The sequence below is a fragment of the Gobio gobio genome, assembly GCF_949357685.1.
Source record: "Gobio gobio genome assembly, chromosome: 21".
Classification (NCBI taxonomy): Eukaryota; Metazoa; Chordata; class Actinopteri; order Cypriniformes; family Gobionidae; genus Gobio; species Gobio gobio.
Genome location: NC_137117.1, coordinates 25,084,901 through 25,109,807, shown reverse-complemented (window position 1 = coordinate 25,109,807; position 24,907 = coordinate 25,084,901). Strand labels below are relative to the sequence as shown.

Here is a 24,907-nt window from a genome sequence, read left to right as displayed (position 1 = left end):
GTGCCAGATTAACTAAAGGAATTTATGCAGTTCCCCATCTTTCAGATCAGTTCTGAGTGCTACATTTTGGAGGATGCTACAGTCCACCACGATCTAGCATGCTTTTCCTGGGACTGTACTGTATTGTTCCATCACTACGAACCACTTATGGGCATTTTCACACCTGGCTCGTTTGGAGCGTTTGTTTCGGAACCTGGAGCATTTTCTCCCTTAGTTCGGTTTGTTTAGGCATATATGAACACAGCAATCACGTTTGGATCTTCACCAAAACAATTGCTCTGAGATCGCCTAAACAAGGTGGTCTCGGCCCGATTGAAAATAAACTCTGTAGCGGTTCGGTTGAGGTGAGAAAGCAATCCGATCCAATGGACCATTGAACCATGTGGTATCATAAATCATTACGTAAAATGTTATATAAAAAGCAGTGTCTGACTGATTTTATGAGTGAGCGCATTTGTTTTCGCAGTTGAAAACCAAGGTTGCTGTTGCTGTCCCAACAGTGAATTAATTCCCGCTAACTGCATTTGAAATATATAGGCTATAATATACCAGTTAGAGTGGGAGTTATGGCTACATTTGTACAAGTGTTTGGCTACAGATAAAGCCACAATAAGCTCTCAGAGCTAACTTGTCAATACATCCTGATGGATGACGCAAAGGAAACTGACCAATTTTACTTACATGTGACTTGCATAAACACATTTTGGTACGCTTTGAAATGTTGCCTTGTGAGAGCGAAACGAACCAAGAAGAAAATCCAACATTGTAACAAATTAAGTCCCTGTTCTGGAACAAAGCAAACAATCTACAGGTCTGAGTGCCCTAAATCTGCTTTTTAAAATGCAGAAAATTTGCTTGAATACACTGAATCTGGATGTATGCCTATTATAATGTTCTTTTCCGTCATTTGATCTAGGGATGCACAGTATATTGGCACCATATTGGTTATGTGATATTAGGTATTTTGCGATATAAGGGGTTATATATGCATATTTATATATATGTAGACAGCTAGTTACACTGTATTGCTTAGTCAAATAAAATTATTGCTTAGTCAAATAACCGTATTGGTTAGTTTGTGTGTGTGTGTGTGTGTGTGTGTGTGTGTGTCTGTGTGTTGAAATGCCATGTTTAGGGAATTTGCCCCCTAGTGTACTGTAAATTAGCTGATTTGTGTAAGATACTGGAGCTGTTTTGGTGTTGCTGCGGGTGTAGCATGAAGCCATCTGGCAATGGATTGGATTTGGTCCAAAAGAGATGCCACAGACCCCCTTACCTCTCCATTATTGAACACTTCCTATCCCGCCCCCTTCACCAAGTGTGGTATCTCACTGGACTTCAGGAAATATGTACTCCCACTCTTAATTTCCTCCATTCCAATATTGCTTTATTCTCATCTTTGAACTTTGCAAAAATGTGTGCATCGATTGAACGAAAGCAAATAATGATGTGGATGGACTAAGGGACAGATCAGAGGGAGCATTGGGAACGTAGATGTAGTGAGAGAGGAAGATCTCACTCCTTCTCAGCATACTCGCTCCGGACAGCTTTAAATAATAGAATCTTGCGTAACATTGTTGTCAGGCGCTGGTGACTTATTCATGTATGCTTCAGGAAGTTGTAATGATTTCGATGCTTGTCTGTCTGCCTTTGTGCCTGAGATGAAATTGTGAGTAGGTCCTACTCCCAGGTCTTCATTTTTAATAATTGAGAAGTGCTAGTTTTTGTGTTAAGAACCACCCACTGAATGACATTTAGAGTGATTAACCAGTTCATTTTGTTTTTATGTGCCGTTTAGTGGCAGTAGTGTGCTTCTAATTGTAAATATCTAGTTTACTTGCTAACCTTTGCGGTGCAAACCTCCAAAGGTTGTTTATTTTTTAAGAAAAAGGAAAACACTCTCCCAGGGCCTTCCATCCATGCCTGACCGCACTGTCATCATAGATTTAACTGTCCAGGACCACAGTGCCCTTTGGTAGACCCTCATAAAAGTGGTTACCATAAACATGCCATAGGAAAAAAAACAAAATCGGATTTCTGTGCATCTTCTTTTCATGTACAGTACTTCTTCATTCTGGCTCTTTTCTCTGTTCCTTGCCCTTTGTCTGTGATGTGTAGGAGAGTTTTAACCAAGAGGCGTCGCTGGTAAATAAGTTCAGCAAGGTTTAAGCCGGGGTCAAGGCCTCGAGCTGACGGGAACGAGCAAAGAAAGAGAGAGGAATTGATTGGGCTTTTATACGTGGAAATTGAGAAAATAGAGGGTGTCTTTGGCGTGACCTGCCCTTGCCCACTGTACTATCTATAGCTACAGAGAAACAAAATAACACCAGCTTTTATATTTGTTTTTCTTTTTTCCCCCAACTCTTCGTTTTAGTTTTAATAAAACAAAATAAAATGGAAGGACATGGAGAAAGAGTGTGAAAGTGAAAATGGTTTTAGAGGGGTTTGGGACACTAGTCAGTTGGACAGTCTGCATAGACCAGCAAAACCAGTTTTGAGACCAGCTTAAACCAGCTTTAGGCATGTTAGGAGACCAGTGGGGCCAGCTTAAATCAGCTATGCGCAGGATATGAGAGCTTAACTAGTCTTAAAGACCAATTAGACCAGCTTTGGATAGGCTGGGAGTCCAGTAAGACCAGTTCAAAAGGCCTGGAAAAAGCTTGTTTACACTGTTTTGTTATTATTATTATTTTAAACCAGGAGAAGTCCTTAGTAGTTACGTGACTGGAGTTCCAACATATATTCAATGTGTGAGTGTATGTTTGTAAGTTCGAATCTCTTAATAACTGCTGTGCAGACTAGTCGATAACTTTATCAGACAGTAAACATTGAGAGATCTGTATAGGAAACCTCTGGGATTTACGTACAACCTGTTATACTGGATTCTGCTTATTCTACTAGACACCGATTGCTCGTCTCTCTCGGTCTGTTTGGGTTATTGTAGAGTTTCATAGAGCTAAACTGATGCTGTGTTTGTCTCACCGTGAGTCAGTTGGTCATGGTCTCCAGAGTGTGTCTCCATTACTCATGCAGAGATCAGAGGTATCACACATACCCGTGGTGGTTTTGCTATAAATGAGATTTTTAGAATAATATCTCATAAAATGGATGTCTCCCAGGAGATGAACGTGTCCCCACTGACACAAACAGGCCATTATTCCTCAGCCATTTATTTAGCGACCCAATCATGTGTTTTAATATCTTTTTAGGATTGCTTATTGCTGTTTTCGTCTTATGTAGTCCCACAGCCCCATCACCAGACCATCATTTTGCATTTTCATTAATATTGTTAAAGTAAAATGACTAAAGTGACTCCGTTTTAGGCTAGAAACAATCAATAATGAGGGTGAAAAACAGGCACACAAAGAATCTTCCTCTCAAACTGAAGCAGTTTATCAAAACACAGAATCAAAATCAGAAACGCATTTAGTTGGACAATCGGTTAGATAGAATTACTGGCGTTTTATATATAAATTCACTATACGTGCTCAAATTGAAGTTGTTTTGTATAAAATCCAATTTGGAAGGCACAAAAATACTGTATCTGAAGCCTTGTGCTTCCATCTGTAGTTCCGTACAAGTTAACGCACATCTACAGTATATGTGCGAAGCGGCCCATTGTAAAACCAACGTCTTTTCCCCATTGTTTTCTAGGGCTGTTGTCATGGCAACATGTTCCAGCGCTCATGGCTGTGGCACCACATGGCTGGAAAATGAGCGTGAAGCTCAAAACGCCTAGGCTGACATCATGGCAGAAATGTGCAGCCACGGGAAGACTCAACTCAAACTTCCACATAACGCAGGTTGCAAAAGACATGGGTACCTAATGCATATATAATGAGCAATTCGTGCTGAAGAACTAGCAGTTTTACTGAATGCGTAATTGCCACAATTTCAGCCAGTCAGAGCTAGAGATGCGTCTATAATCAAATTCTGCCTGTTGCTGGTATAAACTGATGCATATATTCTTGTTATAGACGAATAGATATATTCCTGTTTTCTGTAAATAACTAAAAACTAAAACAGTAAAATCTAGAATCAATCAGAAATGAGCATGAACTATTTCATTTTCAGTATCCTGATATACACTATATACTACATATTGACCAATAAATGTAATGAATTTAAATGTCTCTGAAATCAAGGCAAAATCTATATGTTACTGATACATGGTGTGATCCCATATCAGGTGTTATTTAAAGTTTAATGTACAGTTATGTTGTATAGTATTTTGGACCAGTGAGATTCTAGCTTAAAATAGTAAACGACAAAAACGATTAACATTAAAGCTTTTTTTTTCACTTGCGTATAGTGTTGTTTCTGGTTAGGACAGAGTGTATGGAGCATCTGTGTAGATTTTGGCTGCTTGTTCGATGTGCTGCAAATAAAAAGAGTACTTAATGTGAATTTCAACAAAGGCGCAGGTGTTGCAGTGCAAATCGAACGCTTGACGTGAAGTCATGCGGAATGTGAAATGAGTAAATGATTGATAAACTACACATATGGATGAAAGTCTGTGTGAAAGTCTGTCTCAATTGAGAATCGCATGCTGTGGAAAAGCTTTCTGGCTCTTCGTTTTATACTCTTGGTGATAGAAAAGAATAAATGGAAAATGATGGAATGGGGTTCAAACCCCCCCCCCCCCCCCCACCCCCTTTCAAAAAGCGTTAAGTAGTAGATGTTTCACATGCATTATTGAGACAAGAATATGCATTGCACCAACACTCAGCACCTGTCACGCTCACAGCCTTTATTTAGACTGGCCTCAGAGTCATAGACCGTTCAGACACTGACCCTAGAATCTAGATGGTCTACTATTACATCTATAATTGATAATGCTCAACAGCTACTAGGTTTAAACGCTTGATTTCTCTGTGCATAGCACACGGTCCACAGCAGTTCATACTGGGATATTCATTAAGTCACTATACTAGCATTGACTTCTTATTTTTGTGTCTGTACATTTCTACACTGTTGAAAATGATTTTTTTTACAAAACCAACAAATTGTATTAAGTGTGTGCATCTAAAGTTTGTAATTCGCTTAAAGGGGACCTATTATGCAAAATTCACTTTAATTGAACTTAATTTAATTGAAATTCACTCTAGTTTGAACACAGATGTGTGTCCACAGAGTGTGTAAACCAGCTTACAATGATAAAAAAAAATCCACCCTCTTCTTTTTTTAGAAGAGTAAATCCCCGTAAATCATAAATGGTCTCTCCAAATGAGCGGTTTCAGATTTTACCCGCCCATTACTGGTGTCGATCTGCCATATTGGCATAGATAGCGCCCTGAGTGAGCTGCAGCAGTCCGCCATTTCTGTTTTCTTGCTGTAGCTGCAGGAGATATACAATGTCTGCACCAAAAAAACATCACAAAGATTCTGTTATTGGATGTATCAACGAATATAAGTGTCTCCATAGACTCCCGGCATCTGAGCCACTGAGGACACCGTGGAAGAATTTCATTTATAAAGGAAATGAGCCGAAGAATGTTGTTTAAGTGTTATATATTTGGGCAAATAATTTTGCCTGATTGCTTCACAAACGAGGGTCAGTTCAATGCTGGATTTGCACAAAACTACATAAACTTATCCGCTAACCGTTCAGAAATGTCCAGTTGCATTCTATAAGTTGTAACTTCTGAGTCTCTCCATCAGTGTCCGACTTCAGTTTGAACATACAAGGCTAAACAATTTCTCACATTTTGGCTGTGTGACATTCTACAGTTTTGTTGTTGCCGGGAGGATCTGAAGCGTGAGCTGCAAAAACTCCGCCCTCTTCTGGAAAGGGGCCGGGAACAGCAGCTCACTTGCATTTAAATTTTTTTGCTCACACCCAAATAGGGGTAAATTGTTTATTTTGAGCTGTATTTTGAGGTGAAACTTCCGACACATTCTGGGGACACCGGTGACTCTTGTGAAAAGGGACATAATAGGTCCCCTTTAAAAATCAGTAAATTAATGAATTTGATGTTTTTTTCCCCCTGCAAAACAGATTTTTGAGGTGTAATATTGGCAGATGATTTTTAATCGAGCAGTATCATATTGGTTTTCAGCCAATATTAGGATTGATTGGTTGGTGGGTGGTCAGGTGGTTGGTTGGTTGGTTGGTTGGGTGGTCAGGTGGTTGGTTGGGTGGTTGGTTGGTTGGTTTTCCTATAAATGTCTCACTCTTATTAATAAGGACATTTTCATCTCAACAATTCAGTTTTCTCAAAATACATCTCAAAATGTAGTAGATTTTAATGTCAGCCATCAGTTATCAGGCATAAACATTTAAACTTTGGCTGTCAAGTGATTAAAACATTTTAATCTAATTAATCACATGATGTGCCGGTTTATTTATTTAATCACAATTTATTCACACATCAAATTCGTCTTAGAAATTACAGCCAAAATATGATTTAAATTCATGATCGTGTTAAATGAGAATGCATCAAATATACATAAAAAAATGTTCGTTATAAAGAAATATTTTATTTGGTTCAGCATAGAATTTATTACACGTAAACTTTTAGGCTATGATTTTTTTTTCTGAATTGGTATTTAGATATGTTTACAGACCAAAACTGTTTGGGAACCATAATTCTTTAAAATATCTTATTTTATGTTCTGCAAAAGAAAGAAAGTCTTACAGGTTTGAACCTACATGAGGGTGAGTAAATGTAAATAAACAGAATTTTAATTTTTTTAGCAAACTATCCCCAAAATATGATTTTTTTTTATTATTTAAATTTTTTTAATGAAATGATACTCTGAATAAGAAACTAAAATTGCCAGGAGGTAGTGGTACATGTCTAAATGAGTAAGTTTTTGAGTCTTTGATTCATTGATTTGATTAATTAAAACGGATGATTCTATTATTAGGAATGAAGTAAATGGCTCAATTTATGAATGTACCATTGAATCATTGATTCACCTTGTTGATTTGCTCAAAACGTGAATTCGTTCAGAAAAGAAACAGCAGCTCTGCTCTGGCTTTACAGGTAATATTTTTGTTGGCAAAATTGTGTATCGTATTGGCCAGGATGTAATATTTGAACATACCTAAAGGATACATACAAGTTATATATTTTATATTTTAAGACCATGTCACCTTAAATGTCCTTTTTGTTGGACAACCAACCAACCAACCACCCAACCAACTGTCAATTGCTGCTTGACCAATGTAGATTGGAAGTGATTTACAATAATTATAACTGACTACACAATGATGGATAAATCAAATGGTCTTATTTTGGGCTTTTTTCAGTTTCTTTTGTTTTTTTTCAGAACATTAATTTATACAGTGTAAGAAAATAGGAATAACACTAGCCTCTTTAATGAGTCTCTAGACACGCGACTGAAGAGCGCGCCTCCAGGAAGTGTTGTCCTTTGCAGGCCAATCCTACTGAGATCCGTGGGCTTTGACGGAGTCTGTATGACTGTGTCCTCAAGTTGTTGGTTTTGACCTGATTTACCCAGAATCAACAAAAAGCCGGGCTGCCACAGTGCTGCGATGAATCTCAAACAGGCGCTGAGGTGACAGGCACTGTGTAAGAGACCACAGTGGGCAGGTATGCATGTCGGATTGACAGCGGAGTTCAAATGCAACTCTCCACACGCCTCAAGCTCATATGTGCACGCTCACGACACGTTCCACACGTGTGACTCTGTGTAGGTTGCCGGTCACTGATAAAAACAAAATAAAAAAGCCCATTGCATACACCTGATGGTTGTCAGTCAGTTTGCGGCAGCTCTGGGTTCTTGCCATAGTGGGCCTTGCCTGAGGGAATTATGGAAGTTTCTGTTTTGATGGTAGTTGTGAGACAAGAAAGCGATAGAACGAGACCGTCTCAGAGGAGTTAACACAGATGCTCACCTGTCAGTATGAGAAAGGAGGGAAAAGTTGTGTGTGTGTGTGTTTTTCGTGTTTGTGTTATTGTATGAAGTGAAGTCAGTGATCAGGAACAGCTAGACAGATCCTGGAGCATACCGAGTGGTCATGCCACCCTGTCTGGACCTGTTCTGGTAGTCTGTGATAAGGAAAAAAGAGAGAGCAGGGTTTTTTTTTTTTAAAGATCACTCATCAACGACCGGGTCTTCTCAGCAGTGTACTTGTTTCGACACAGTTCTTGCATTGATTTGGAATTTAAAAGTAACGGTATTGTTGTACATCTCCTTAGGCAGGAGCTTTAAAGTCATAGTTCACCCAAAATGGAAATTCTGTCATTTACTGAAAATCATTTACCTTAATTTCGTCCCAAACCTGTATCACATTTTCTTCTGCCAAAATCAAAAGAAGAAAGTTTGACTTTGAAGACTTTGTTGGTCACTCTCTTCCATGCAGTTACAACAAACATTTTCATCTACTGGGATGATGCAGTTACACAGTTATTATCATTGTATATCTATTTTTTGGTAAATATACTTTTGTAACATATAATACTTTGTGTTTTATTAACTTGTCATTAAATTACAGAAAACTGGATAATGCTGCTGCAAGACTGTTTTTAATAAAACGGCAGAGGGATTGATGGCAAAATTGACACCTTTCTTATTTCTGACCAATATAATTACTGTCAATATTTTTTCCCTCTTTTGGACAGTCAAAGAAACGCTGTCATGGATTTATTTGATTTTCTTTTGCTATTGGGTCAAATGGGAACAGAAAAATTATATTTGCTGTAGTTTTCGCTCACCACTATAAAATTTACCCAACTTGGAAGAATTTTGCTTCTGAGAACCACCGGAAATGTGAAAAGGGTCTATAATAAAGGACTGGAGCTTTCAAGCTTCAAAAAGAAAACAGACACATCATAAAAATATTATGAATGCAGTCCATACAACTCATGCTTTATGTTCCAAGTTGCCTGAAATAATACAATAGCTTTGTGTCAGAATCCGACTGAAATTTACTCAAGAACCAGATCAGTCTGATTTGTGAATGAATCATTCAAACTGTTTTTTTGAACACAAAGTGATTCATTTGACTCAAAAGAATGTTTTGTTTACAAATTGGACATTATTTCTTCTTTCATGAACTCTCATGAATCTGGCTGAGAAAACTAGGGGAAACGTCAATACTTTCAGTGAATAATGGGACCATATGGCTTCAAAAGACTTGGAATGTACTGCTCAAGTGGTATAGGACACATTTATTGTGTCCTTTTGACATTTGAAAGCTGAAGTTTTGTGTTCCATGAGAGAGAAAGCCATGCAGCTTTAGAATGTTAAATAATTTCAATTTTCATTTTGAATGAGCTATCAAGAACCAGGTCTTTCTAGAAGAGTGCTTGTGTAGAGACTGTGCTCTCATTGATTCTGAAAGCAATAATGCTGTACGTCTCTTCAGACAGGAGCTCTAAAGGTCACGTGTTAACTAAAAGAGTTTTTAGACTGAGCACTGGTTTGCATGAGCTGTTTTACAAGGGTCTTTTGTTCCGCCATCATATGACTGTAGTCTTCCAGAACGTTGCAGTTGTCACATGATCGTGTCTTTCTAAAATGTACTCTGATGTCTGTGTCTCTGTCTCCGTAGGTTGCCGAGGGAAGCTGTGTGGATTTGGAGCGTTGTGTGAAAGAGACCCGGCTGACCCCTCTAAAGGAGAATGTGTGTGTAAGAAGATTGTATGTACGTCTGTGGTGGCGCCGGTGTGCGGATCTGACTCCTCCACCTATTCCAATGAGTGTGAGCTGGAGAAGGCCCAGTGCAATACACAGAGACGCATCAAAGTGATGCGCAAAGGCCCCTGTGGTAAGTCCAGTCACATACTGTACACAAATCAGTGCATCTATTATTATTTTCAGTGAACTTCCTCGAATCTACACTACAGGCAGCTGTACATTTTAGTGTATAACGACCCTTTTATACTGTTTAAGACAAATTGTAAGCATGATATTATCAGACGCAGACAGTAGACAGTATTTTTACTCTGCTTAAAGGATTAGTTCACTTCAAAATGAAAATATCCTGATATTTTCTCACCCCCATCTCAGCCAAGAAGTTCATGTCTTTCTTTCTTCAGTCGAAAGGAAAATACATTTTTGAGGAAAATATTCCAGGATTTTTCTCTCCACCATTGACTTCCATTGCAACCAAAATGTTGAAGGTCCAAATCAATGCAGTTTCAGAGGGCTTCGAAGGGCTTCAGAGACTCTGCGATCCCAGACGAGGAATATGGTCTTATCTAGAGAAACCATCAGTCATTTTCAATAAAAAAAAAAAAAGAATATACTTTTTAACCTAAATTGCTCATCTTATGCTGCTCTGCGCTCGCCAACGTCACACTAGACGTAGGCAGAAGCACCGCCCCTGTGTTTACAAAGCGCTCGTGTGAAGACTAATACAAACGCCCTGTAGCAAAAAAAAAGGTTAAACAACGGTGTCGGATGATTTTAAAGTTGAAGATGGAGTGTTTTTTGGTAAAGGGTGTTTGTGTTAGTCCTCGCACGTTCGCTTGGGGCGGTACTTCCGCCTACGTCTAGTGTGACGTTTTCGCGTGATTTCGCAGAGCGTGTTTTCGCAGAGCAGCGCAAGATGAGCAATTTAGGTTAAAAAGTATATTCATTTCTTTCTTTTTTTTAAATGACCGGTGGTTTTGCTAGATAAGACCCTATTCCTCATCTAGGGTCGTCAGGAAATTTTCATATTAAAGTGAACTAATCCTTTAAGTACATTTTTCAAGTGTCTGTACTTTATCAGTGTTTTTCTTTGGAAAACCTTTACTTCACAACATTCCAAAGCATAATATTGTACTTTTTACTGTTCCATATTGAATATAATTGAATACTTAATTACATAGAAATGCAGTACTCTATACTCTAGTACAAGTAAGAACTACTGTCCACCTTTGGATATTATAAAGACATGTTATCTTTAAATAATTCAATGAAATATCATTAAATTATTGAATTAAAGTATTTTTGTCATTTTATTAAATTAATCAAATTAAGTAAAATAATCATCTGCAAAAAAAGTTACATTAGTTTGTTTCTGGAAGAAAGACATTTCAAATTCAATCAAAAAATATTTAAAACAAATATTCAAACTGTATGTTGTGAAGGACTATTTATTTATTTATTTATTTTACACTTTTGGTCTTGTATTATTTATTATTTGGCTCTTTTTAAGTTTTTAAGTTTAGCTTTAGGTTAACTTTTAAGCGTTTTCACACCTGAAAGTCCGCACCAAGGTCCGAACCGAAGTTCATGTTTTGATACATTTTATACATCCGGTTAGTTTTGGTTTGGTTTCACTTTGCAATTATGTGAGCGCACTAAAGAACTTTACATGACACACTTGCGCCCACTCGTCATCATCTATGTGGGCTGCATCTGGACATTGATTGGTTTGTAAACGGACGTGCGTCTGATGTCAGCATCTTTGACAAGAATAAATGAACGGACGCATTTCGTTGTCACTATTGAACAGTGCGCATTGCTTGCCTATTTTCTTTTCGTTACAATTAAAAGTGGATATTTCAAGCTTTATATACATATTTCTCATGTTTGTGAGACAAGTAGCCTGCTGAGTCTCGGTTTATTTGAGACGCGCTACAGTTCATGTGCAAAGCATGTGATCGCTCCCGTGATTATTGTCTGCTATAAACTATTTGCTTCTTATTTATTAAATCCATGCAATTATCTGATTAAACGTTGATCAAAAATAAGATACAATGTATACAAAACGAAATTCACATTAAAGAAAGGCTTTCTAACCAAAATCATACAAAATTTCTTTCAAAATCATTTCTGACCTTCTATGTTCTGACATATTGCGCATCTTTTCAAACATTATAAATAAAATAAAATAACATCATAATATTTGAACATAAACAGGAACTTCCTGTAAATGGTCTGAAAGTACGAACCATACAGAAAATGCTTTCACTCTAGAAACGAACCAAACCTTTGTTCAGTTTGATCCGACCAAAATTCGTCTGTTTGGTCCGGACTGTGGTACGGGGGAGGTTTCACACCTGTAATTTTGATTCGGACCAAACTGAAAAGTCTGAAAATCCGGACCAAACAAGGTAGGTGTGAAAGCGAAACTTAAATTATTATTTTTTTTAATACAGACCAAACAACAGTTATTATTGTATGTTTCCATATATCTATAAATCTCAGCATAGATAGATCATCTGTGGTGTGTAGAATGTGAGTTTTGTGTTTTCTACACTGTTCGTCATATATTCCTATACATTTTATTCCATGAATAATAACTAATATGTGAAATGTGGCCCATAATTAAGCAGCTTCTGTGGCAGTGGGCCTGGCCAGCGTGAGCCGTAATTACGTGATTCGATAGAACATGCTGTACAAACCCTTCAAAGAGCTCTAATTAGCCACCTCACATGCTGTCTAGCAGGAAATGATCAGTCCTGAGGAATGAGAGCTCCGGCCTACCAGTGAACTTCAGCATCCATTCAGAAATGCATTAAACATCACTCTGTCCCGGTGTGTTAATGCAGTAGAAGTTCGGCTCCATGCTAATCGCCGCTGGCTCCGCAGCAGGGCTTTAATGGGCAGTAGCCTCCCTGCTATTGCGCTAATGAAATTGACAGTGTGGCTATCAGGGGTCGTATCTCTCTCGCTCGAATGGGATCAGCTGCCATGGATAACGGGCAGTTCAGTGTTTCTCTTGGGCAGAGCAGTTGAGATGGGAGCTGAGTCAGGTTAGCTGCCGTTTTTTGTTTCTACTATGGTGGTGCAGCATCCAAAATTACCCAGCCCCCCTTTGCCAAGTAAAAACTTGCAAGTAATATTCCTTTGTATAGTGAATATATAATATTTTGAATAGGTTTGGGGTCGGTAAGATGTTTTTGATATGTTTAAAATAAGTCTCTTATGCTCACCAAGGCTGCATTTATTTGATCAAATATACAGTACAAACATCATTTTATGTATTTATATTAGTGCTGTCAAACGATTAAAATATTTAATCGCGATTAATCGCATTAATGCCATAGTTAACTCACAATTAATCACAATTAATCGCACATTTTTATTTATTCTAAATGTCCCTTGATTTCTTTTTGTCCCATTATTTTTTCTTATTTTAATGCTCTTATCAACATAGAAAAGTGGATCGGCTTGCTTTGTTCAAATGTTTGTTTTATTGAAAACAACATTGGCATACTTTAGTGTTCGATTTCACACCAACATTCTCACTTGAAGCAGTCATTCACACTTGGAGCAAATAATCGCTCACACAATGTAACACTGTCCATCAATAAAAGGGTGAAAAAAAATACTTTGTTGCACAAACAGCCCCTTCAACAGCCCTTTCTAAGGGATCAAAACAGGGTGATACAAAATAAAATTACAAAGTGCACATGCAAGGTAAACTAGGACTCCGCCTATAGTGCAGTTAAACCAGGGGTCGCCAACTAGCGGACTCCGGTCCAAATCCGGACCGCGAAGCCTTTTGACGTAGGCTAATGAAACAGTTAACGTTGCAATGCTCACTGTTACATTCAGACCCAGACGCGCGGTCAAGCATGCAGGTGCGTTCACACCGGACGCGAATGACGCGACATGCACGCCGCTTAATTCGCGCCGCAGAATGTCTATTTGCGTCTTTGCATTGACTTAAATCACTCGCGCAAAACGCTTCATTCGCGTCCGGTGTGAATGCACCATCAGAGCAGAAAGCAGCGCTCAAGACAAGCACTTTTAGTTGAAGACCACTGAGTTAAACCATGGCATAATACGTTTCTCATTTCGGCGTCTCACGCTTGCCATCCACGTCTACTCTTTTAATGGCCCAAACAAGTGTGGGCAGCCGCAGCGTGCCTGATGTTTTGTTTCCGGTCTAGCTACATCCGGAGTGGTGTTGTAGTTTTTCTAACGTTACTAGTTGCTGCAACAGCATGTGAAAAAACTACAAAGTTTGTTAGACCAAAAAGAACGTTAATCTCGCGATAAAAAAATTGACGCCGTTAAAATAGGTTTGCGTTAACGTCGTTAATAACGCGTTTAACTGACAGCACTAATTTATATATACATATATATTCTCATTCTTATTAATACTATGTTGAAAACAGTTGTACTGCTTAAAATAGTGTGGGAAACCATGATTATTTGATGAATAGGAAGTTGAAAAGTACAATATTTATTTCCATCGTATCATTATAAATCTTTACTGTCACTTTTGATTAATTGAATTTATCTTTGCTGAATAAAAGTATTAATTTCTTCAAAAAACTCAATCTAACTGACCCCAAATATCTAAATTGTTCTATATTAAATATTTCTTACTGAATTATGTATATATTTGTATTATTTAATGTTTTCATTTTAATGTATATTTATATGATTTCTATATGTATATATAAATTATACGTATATATTTACATAAGTAAAATAGTTCAATGGCCACGAGCAAGTATTTATAGCTGGCAAGTTATCACAATTCACACTGCATTTGCCGGAGTGGCAAAGGGTTAATTTGGACCCCAGGCATGGGATAAGAGTGAGAGACAAAAGAAATTCAGAGAGGTGCCCTGTTTTTAAAGATGAGCAGGGGAGCGTGGGTGCTCTGGTAATATTGAACACCGGTGGATAAACAGAATCTCCAGCTGTTTGTGTGAGTGAGTCAGTCAGTCATTCAGAGAGCCCGTGAGTGAGTGAAGGAAAGAAGTGCAGTGTGTGTGGAGCTCATTTCAGGCTGGCCGTATGCTGGAACTCGTCTGGATTGGCAGCGGCGCTGCAGAGCATTGAACCAGGGCGATTGATCAATGGAAGGATTGATCATATGTGTGCAGAGCACGTCTGGAATTACTGTGATTGCCAGGAGCCCTCTCTTTTCTCACTCTGTCTTTTTTTGTAGACATTAACTTCTCTTCACCTCTAGACTGACTCAGTGATGAAAACCACTCTTGAGTACCCACAGCATGGAGGAGTGCATCAAATATTCACTCCCTAAACCAGGCCTACAACTTAAACTAGCCGCCAAGGCTGAAACTGTCGGCTTCTATTGTCTAAATGAGGTTATTCTGCTGTACAGAAGAGCGGGGGTGGAAAAGCCTTAACCTCAGGGTATCATGGGAAGCTGCTTAATGGAGGAATCAATATGTTTGTCCCGTTATTGACGGCTGAAACTGTGTTCCTTCACTTGGGAAGTATGGCTCATTTCTCTCAGATCCTTTACCTGCTATAACTCCAGGTGTTGATACTGTTGGACACATATGGTTTTTCTCCTTCAGTTGCTACTCACACTCTCCGTCAGCTGATTCTCACATCGTAAGGCGCTACATGCATGTTTTACTGCCCTGTTTTAATGTCAAAGCTGACGTTCATCCAAGCAAGTAACCGTTGCTGCAGCCATGAGAGATTTATGATCTTTCCTGCAAACACATCTCAATATTAAAGCAACTCTCTGAGCTTTACCCCGAGGCTAAGTAGCATAGGGATATACTGTTTGAATGCATCATAATAGTAATCCATCTCAGAAGAAAAGGATAGACCGTTTTCAAATAAATGGTTGATTAATAATGCTTGGATGTAGATAAAGGTGAATGAAAGCTTTGCTGAAAGGTGAAGTGTGCAATTTCTTTGGCACTAGTGGCACCAAATGGAATTGCCAACATTTTTTATATTTAGTATATATAGTATATTTATTTTCAGAAAAAATTATTCATTTAAAATCAATGCTAAGGTGTGAAGTGTTACTGGGGCACTGCTTTTTCAGTTTCTATGGTGTTCTGGTTTGGTTTTTAGGTCTTTTGGCCCAAGCAAATATAAATGGAACCTGCATAATATTCAGGTCAATAGGTCAGTGGGTTTATTTATAGGATTTTCTTTCTTTTTCTATCTTTAAGTCACATCACTTATAGAATAGTACACTTCTCTTTAACACAATACATGATTTTAAGTACAATCATTCCTTGTCAACCTACAATTGAGTTGCTTATAGTTTTGTCTGGATTGGTATTTGATAAAATACATTTTTTAACATTGGAAAATTCCACTTGTTATTGGTTAAGGTGTGCGTGAATGCACTTTTGTCTCCCTTATTAATGACATGGTGTGAAAACCAACGTCCTGTTTGGCTGATTGTTCCCTGTGATGGCTTGTTATTCAGGCACAGGCAGGGTTCCTGGTGACACCTCTACAGCCACTGAGCTCGGCAGCCGCCGCCACCGATGGCACGTATCCAGCCCTGCCTCGTGCAAATGAGTTTTTCGCTCACCCTGTTCCACCCCTGCGCCAGCTCCCGTGCTCGTGCGTGGAGACGCTCGCCACAACACATTCACCTGTCTCCGTGACAGGAGACTCAATTCACACTCATCAGTGCCTTCTCGGCTTCCCTACTCCATCTGCAGGTGAAAAAAACCCTGCAGTTCCTCACTCACAGACTAAATTTAGCTTGGGTTTCGTCTACTATACAGTCTGGTCCTATCCACCGGCACACAATTATAGCAAGATTGACTTTCTCCTTCGATAATGGAGTTCTCTATGAATCTTGGAAGCAGATACTCTACTGGCAGAGTAAGGTTTAAGATGAAAAAAAAATCATCACTATGATGGATGTTGATCTTCTCATCTGAAAAATGTTGCTAATATGCTCCAGATGATTCTGCTACATGGCATTAGGGGTCTACGGAGGTCTGCACTGGGCATTAAACGCAAACCCCCTCTGTAAATGTGATCCAAAACTATTGGTCATTTCAAACCATTCAAAATTTTATCTCAAACTTTTGGACCCTCCCATGTTGGGTTCCATCAGGCCCAAATCTAGTATATCAAATGCGGTTTGTCTTAGAGCATCACTTCCACACAGCTACTCTATATAAGCACACACAAAAACACACAGACGTCGACTTGAATGTGATCAATGCCATCACAAGAGCTTCATTCTGCTGCTTATCCCCTGGAGAGTGAGGATACTTCTTATACAAATCTCTTTCACTCGCTCTCTCTCTCTCTCTCTCTCTCTCTCTCTCTCTCTCTCTCTCTCTCTCTCTCTCTCTCTCTCTCTCTCTCTCTCTCTCTCTCTCTCTCTCTCTCTCTCTCTGCCTGTCGTCCTGCTCACTTCCGAAGGGGGAGGATGTAGTGTTGAAGTGAGATAAGGCAGATTACAGCAGGACGGGCACATTAAAAAGGCACATTTTCCACGCTCTCGCTTCTAATACCAGATGGGAGACGCTTTTTACAACTTATTCATGTATTCATGCATTTGACTGGCCTGAATAATGCATTGTTATTTTTAACCCCTGCTGCACTCGAGTGGAGCAACGAGTGTAGCAATCAGGGACTTAGCAACCGTTATAACATTTCTGCCACTTTTAGAAATTTCTGAGTGTTCCCTGCCCAATTTTCGGGCAATAATAATTGTATTTTAAAAGCTTAATTTGCTTGGCTAGAGTGCAGGGAATAAAAGTGTAGACAGCTGCATAAAACTGCAGTTTTTAGACTTATTTACATCAGCTGTCGATCAGTTGATCATAATCTGTGCAGTCCTAATATGGATACTTTCCTGATGTCATCTAATTAATATTCATAAGCCAGGCTAAACATGTAATGCCCCAAGTAACCATAGATCACAGCAGTAAAATTCCCATTGACTCATGGTTTTTTTTTATGGCAGCGGTACGCTTCAGGGCACATTCTGTGCTTTTGAAAGTAAATCATAAAGACATCTTAAAGAAACAATCGCAACTGATTGGGTATGATTATATTTTACCTTTGAAAACAACGTTTAAATGCGCTCCGGTACTTAAATGCATGCACTCGCTGTGCCAGATAGTGATTATTGACTGTTACATTCAGCTTCAAGCTTGTGTAGTACACAGTCAGACACGCTGCCACACACCAGCGGCACAGCCACTGCCCTTCCCATCGTCTTCATGGTAATAAGCTGCTATTTGTCCTCTTTCTTACCCCTTCCTTTTCTTTTTCTCATCCTCTTCCAAAAGATTAGTACCTCTAAACAAGATGAGTTCATTTTGGTTCATAATTACATTTCCCTCCAAGGATGTCCTTCTCTTGTCCACGACCTTTCCTGAATCACGTACACAGAAACACACCACTTTACGCGCTGGCACATTCAAGCGTGCACAAATACAAATCCATTCATGAAGACCCGCCTGCGTCCACTCAGAGCCCTTTGCGGTAATCACAGAGGTGTCTGCCCGACCTCTCTCAGGTTAATGCAGGAGAGAGCAGCTCTTCCCATCAGCCAGTGGGGTTCTGGTGACAAAGAGATGCTTCATCTAACCCTCTCTGAAGCTCTTTATGTCTCTTACAGTCTCGACAGAGAACACAGGTGCAGGAGAGGCCAGCCGGTGTGAGAGAGATTTCTTTAAAATACTGTTCTCATTTATTTCATGCTGATGTAGAGATAGATAGATAGATAGATATATAGATAGACAGACAGACAGACAGACAGACAGACAGACAGACAGATAGACAGATAGATAGATAGATAGATAGATAGATAGATAGATAGATAGATAGATAGATAGATAGATAGATAGATAGATGTTTGAAGCTGCTAAGCCACTTGAAAATCTAATTCACGTCTCTCCCAACAGACTGTATATTATCAACTTGCAGAACGCATGAATACCAACTGATAAATGTGTGTGTGTTTGAAGGGGCTTGCTTGAAGGAAAAGAAAATGATTAGCGTCAAATGGGCCTGCTGATTGAACTCAAAATTTGTATGAAAGAAAAAAGAAAAAAAATAATATTGCTTTTAGCCAAAACAAACAGTTCCATCGTCGTCATTATGTTTGAATTTGCAGTAACAGAGAGCAGTGTAGGGAAGGATCGATATGTAAGCTGTTGTATGTGGCCTTTAAAATAAGGTTTCCTGTACTTTTCTTTGGTCACTATCATTAACCTTTACATTACATTTACATTTATGCGTTTAGCAGACACTTTTATCCAAAGCGACTTACAATTGAGGAATATAGGAAGCGATCCGTCATGAAGAGGCGAAGAAACGCAAAAAGATCCTGAAATACTAAGTTGTGGACATTACTTAGAGTAGCCTTAGCTAGAATAGAGGAAAATAGAGGATCACGGAAGAGATGAGTTTTCAGCTGTCTTTTTAATGTTGTCAGCCTTTTGAATGTTGTCAACCTTTGACCTCTTGAAATCCCAAAGCAGCCGCTTTGAATCTGGTGACCTGTTTATATTGGAGTGCAGTGCCTGGTTGAGCCTTGCAATTGTGTGAATAATTAATTCTAACATTAAGTATTAAACGTAATGTTTGTTTGTGCTATGGAAATACATAAAAAATTACTCCTCAAATTTTTTGGTTTGTAGTGATGAGATGTGCTGTTACTTTTCTAAGCAGTCAGACTGACAATTTCACAACTTTTCACCGGACAATTAATACAAAAGGCATATGACTTACATTGTTGGAGGAACTAGAGCTTTGTTTAAAGACAATATCACTGGGAGGGGGTCTTTTGACCTGGGCCTGTAAGCAACCACTCAAAACACCCTAGCAATGCCCTAACAACCACTCAGAACACCATAAAGCCCGTTTCCACCGAAAATACCCGGAACAATTTGTACCAGGAACTTTTTTTTACTGGAACTTTTTTTCCCCCAGACCTGCTACTGTGTTTCCACTGTGGTCTAAAGTACCGTGAATATTAGGCAAATTAGTCCGGTAACGTAGGACTGCGTGCGAATGCTCCTCCCAATCAGCGACGGACAGTAATCATTTTTGTGCGACACTGTCTGCAACAATAACAAGTATGGTGGAGATTCAAGCTGTGCTGGTTTTGCTGGTTATGTATTGGTTTACTAAAGAGGTAATTAACAAAACGGCAGAAAAGAGATGAGCACTGATATTAAAGCGTATTCTGAAAGCTCGTAAAGCTAGATTTAAAATTAGATAACGTATGTTATCAGCCATTACGGACATTGACCGTGAGATGACTCAGACGAACGCGCGCCATGAGACAGAAAAAGCAAGACTGATATTTACTGAACGCAGAACGAACCTCGCAAAAATGCCGGTTGAAATACAATGCTGCGCAAGCTCAACCAATCAGCATGTTCAGCGCCCAGTCCCACACCCGAAAGTTCCTGAACTTGCTAAAAAGTACTACCTCGCAAGCAGGGACTTTCGGAGGGGGAAATATTTACCTGGAATTTCGTTTAGACCCTGGTTCCTGCGGTCGAAACACACCGAGTACCACCCCAAAGTTCCTAGTTCCTGGGGAAAGTTCCTGCGGTGGAAACGAGGCTATAGTTACCACATACTGTAGCAATGCCCTAGCAACCACTCAGAACATCCTAACTAACCAGTACATCCAAGAAATGCCCCTAACATTCACAGAGAACACCATAATAAGCACCTAGCAATGCTCTTGCAACTATAGAGAACACCCTAACAATACCCTAAAAACCACCCTAGCAACCACCACTTAGCAATTTCTTCAGAACACCCTAGTATTTTCGCAGGAAATTATATTTTCTATTGTGTATATACCACGTGCCTCCGTTTTAGTTCCAGAATTATTGTTTTCTGTACGAATTTGTATGAAACAAATTATGTATGAAACCTTTTGAACATACAGAATTTTTTTTTTGCTGTCTATAGAAACAGGGATTATGATTGAATACATTTTGATTGTGATCTTTTTCCAGCCGTGTGGCCGCATAGATTTGTCTTTAGGATATTGAGCGCACGCCTCCTGAATTAAATCTTGAAAAGGCATCCATGGTAGCATTTGCAGTGCACTGCATCAAGTTAGATATCACCTAAAGCTTACAGGGGATAAACCTCGACTCTGATAGACATGTTTGGTAGTGTATTAAGCTGTGAGCTAACATAGTCCTGCTGGTCTTGCCCATGTTGTTACCTTTCTGACTTCACAGGCCAGGGGTCATGAGGGGCTTACCTTGTGAATTGTGCTCGCGCTCTGACAGCTATCTTAGGAAAGCAGGAGTGCCTGGCCTTTGAGTTCAACCACAAAAAGATGTGTATTATCCATTTTTGTGCCTAATTTTCTTTATCCAAGGGCAACACAGAGGCATGCAAAGGAAGAAGACAGCTGCAGTCAAATAAGCCCTTTGAAGAAATACATCAAAAGAACAAATCATCTCAGTGTGTGAGGGATGACAAAAGCAGAGGCTGGGACACTGGAGGTCATCTATGGATGTTCAGCTTCATTTTTTTGGCTCTTCTCCAGTTTCTAGCATTGCAGCAAAGATGGTGAAAAATTTGAACACTTGGGAATTTTAATGGATAGTTTTCTCCAGGCTTTGTAAACCTTGCTATTCTGGGTTCAGTACAAGTTAAGCTCATCATATGTTGAGTATGACAAAGATTAAGGTTAAAGAAAAAAGAAAAAAAAGTTCAGGTTACACAGAGGAACAATGGAAGCGAATGGGGCCATTTCAATAGTATAGCCACAAGATGTAAACTATATACATGATAACATGATTGTAGTGTGTTGTGTGAATTTTTTTTTAATGATTTCTACCTCTTTACAGCTCAAATAATATACAAGTTTTAACAGAAGAGTTAAATAAGCGATGAAACTGAAATAGGGACAGATCTTTTTTTCCCGATTTGTGATGTACATGAAACATGATTATCAAGAAAGAAAAATAGGGTGAGATTTGGTTTAGTCCATCGAGTGTTGATTGGATGGAGGCAGATATGAATGCGAGCTTGCAGTCGATTGTAAGTAAGGGGCGGGGTTTATTCAGACAAAAGTCTGGTATACGTCACCAGAGAGAAGTCTGTCATTTCATTGAAAGATCGAGTTTTGATATTTTAATTAGTGCTGTCAAATCGATTAATCGATTCTAAAAAAAAAAGTTTGTGTTTAAATAACGTGAACATTTTGTCCTCAAAGTTGATGTGTTAGAAGCAGGAAAAATGGGCAAGCGTAAGGATTTGAGCGAGTTTGACACGTTGTGTCCAAACCAAATTGTGATGGCTAGACGACTGGATCAGAGCATCTCCAAAACTGCAGCTCTTGTGGAGTGTATCTATCAAAAGTGCTCCAAGGAAGGAACAGTGGGGAACCGGCGACAAGGTCATGGGTGGCAAAGGCTGGGCCGTGTGGTCCGATCAAACAGACGAGCTACTGTAACTCAAATTTCTCAAGAAGTTAATGCTGGTTCTGATGAATGAAAGGTATCAGAATACACAGTGCATTGCAGTTTGTTGCGTAGCCGCAGACCAGTCAGGGTGCCCATGCTGACCCCTGTCCACCACAGACAGCACCAACATTGGGTACGTGAGCATCAGAACTGGACCACGGAGCAATGGAAGAAGGTGGCCTGCATGGTCTGATGAATCACGTTTTCTTTTACATCACATGGATGGCCGGGTGCGCCTGGGGAACACATGGCACCAGGATGCACTATTGGAAGTAGGCAAGCCGACGGAGGCAGTGTGATGTTTTCGGCAATGTTCTGCTGGGAAACCTTGGGTCCTGCCATCCATGTGGATGTTACTTTGACACGTACCACCTACCTAAGCATTGTTGCAGACCATGTACATCCTTTCATGGAAACGGTATTCCCGGGTGGCTGTGTCCTCTTTCAGCAGGATAATGCGCTCTGCCACAAAGCAAAAATGGTTCAGGAAGGGTTTGAGGAGCACGAGTTTGAGGTGTTGATTTGGCCTCCAAATTCCCCAGATCGCTATCCAATCTAGCATTTGTGGGATGTGTTGAACAAACAAGTCCGATCCACGGAGACCCCACCTCGCAACTTACAGGACTTAAAAGATCTCCTGCTAACATCTTGGTGCCAGATACCACAGCACATTCCTTCAGGGGTCTAGTGGAGTCCATGCCTCGACAGGTCAGGGCTGTTTTGGCAGCAAAAGGGAGTCCAACACAATATACCTTCCTTATATTGTGCTGTACCCCCTTTTGCTGCCAAAATAGCCCTGACCCATCATAATGTTATGCCTGATCGGTGTATGTATGATTCATCGATTTGACAGTACTAATTTTAATCAAGAATGACATTTTTTTTTTTAATTATAAAATGTTAAGCTTTACATTTTTAGTTTCTTCACTTCCGTTATAAGTGCCTTATCGTGTCCTTGATTTTTGCATTTTGTTAGTTTTGTTTTTTAAACAAGAGATTTAAAAAAAAATTGAAAACAGCTATTCACCAAACGCTGTCAATCATGGTTAACTTGTGTTGAACCCAGAATATTCCTTTAAGAACAGAGGGGATAAAAGTGGCACCACACACAGCTCCTCTCAAGCCTTCTTAACACATACGCGCCCGGGGCTCGCAGTGCAGGGCGGGTTGTGTAGAACCCATCCCGTCAGGATCTTGTAGCGGCCGCTGACAGCTCCCTGCATGCATTACGCATTAATACATCCAGCACTAACACATTATCACAGCGCTGTCAGAGAGGCGGATCAGTGGAGGCTTCTCTTGCGGTCTCCACTTCCTCTCACTCCATTTATGACTTTTCCCCGCTTATTAGTTAGTCGTATAGGTCCTATTATTTCCTACTTTCTTCCTGTCTCTTTTTTCTCATTGTCTTAACCTCTTCGGAGCTGGAAAAGAGCAGTTAATTGGCTGTGTAAGACATTTCCAGTTCATCAATAGGGAACGATAGACTCCCGCTCTCTCCTCAGGATACTGCATTCCATCCCTCAAAATGAGCACTAAAGCACATGTAGGAAACGGCTCATCTCCGTGGCGACCCCAGCGGTTCATAGCTGTTCGGTTTGCGACGTTGGTCACATTCTAACAGGCAATTTGCCTGCTTGTCTCAGCTTGAGAGGGCGGCTTATCTGTGCTAACACAGCGGAGAGCCGCATTCGCACCTTATACCGGGCGGCCTTTTGCATTTTAATCAGCTCGTCTTTTTCCTCAGTGCTCATCAACTCTCAGTGGCAATAGGTGGAAAAGCTCTGACTGTTATTTAATGGGTTCGTGGAGGCAATTCTGCGTGCTGTCACAAAACAAACAGAGCGCCACAGAGAAGAAAGCTGTTTATGCGGATTGTCTGACTTCTCTGAATGTGTACTTTCTGACAGATGCATCAGAACTGATTTAAAGAACTGCTTTTCATCAGCTTGATGAAATCAGACGTCTTGGAGTCTGGCTTTTGGGGATGAGGCCAATCTGTTGAAGTAAAAGTAATGAGTCAGAGCTCAGTTGCCAGTAGTTATGACTGTGAAGATGAGGAAAGTACCAGAATGCGTCAGTCTAAAGGCCATCATAGACCGAACAGGCTTGTTTGTCATTTTAGGGAAAAAATATAATGCATAGGCGAGAGTGGGGTCACAACTTGCAACATGTTAGGGATGAATCATTTAGCAATTTTTAAATAATGTATTTATTTTTAAATGGACCCTTTTCATAGACTGATGCATTCCTACAGGTTTTTTTATATTTTCATTTTCGTTTTTTAATGTACATGTATATTAATAAACCATACTTTGTGTTATAGTACCTTGGCATTACGTTTAAGAAAACTAGCTTCTGTGTGGGTTTTATACAACGCCCGAGGGAGTGACAGCAAATTTGACATCTTGTTTTCTCTTCTGGCCACCATAATCAAAAAATGCAACAAAAAAAAAAGTTTACCCAACTGACAACTTCTGCTTTCTGAGAACCCTGGTCATTTGATTTTGGTTTTATTTAAATTTTATATAATTTTTATGTATGTGTATAATATTTTTAGTTTCTAGCATTATAATAAAGAATAAATGATGTACAACATTTAACTGACAACATATTTTTGACTGTATTTATTTTTATTACAATAGAAGTACCATATGATACTGTACATATCAGCTCAGATGTAGATCCTTCAAATATTGTTTTAAAGGGCCTTGTTGTCAAAATGATTAAGAACCGCTGCACTAGACTTTTGTACCGCACTGTATCTCTCATCTTTTCGCTGCCTGTGGATGTTGTCTACAGTATCAGGGTGTGTATTAGCACTTCCCCCACACAAACATTCA

General features: G+C 39.5%; 1 protein-coding gene across 6 annotated transcripts in view; it reads left to right on the top strand.

Annotated features, from left to right (window-relative positions):
- The window catches only part of agrn (agrin), a 269,547-nt gene that overhangs the window by 146,912 nt on the left and 97,728 nt on the right, over nt 1-24,907 (top strand). For all 6 annotated transcript variants that reach the window (XM_079803366.1, XM_079803365.1, XM_079803369.1 and 3 more), the window contains one exon: nt 9,524-9,739. In XM_079803366.1, coding sequence (XP_079659492.1) covers nt 9,524-9,739 — 216 coding nt within the window. The remainder of the gene's footprint in view (nt 1-9,523; nt 9,740-24,907) is intronic.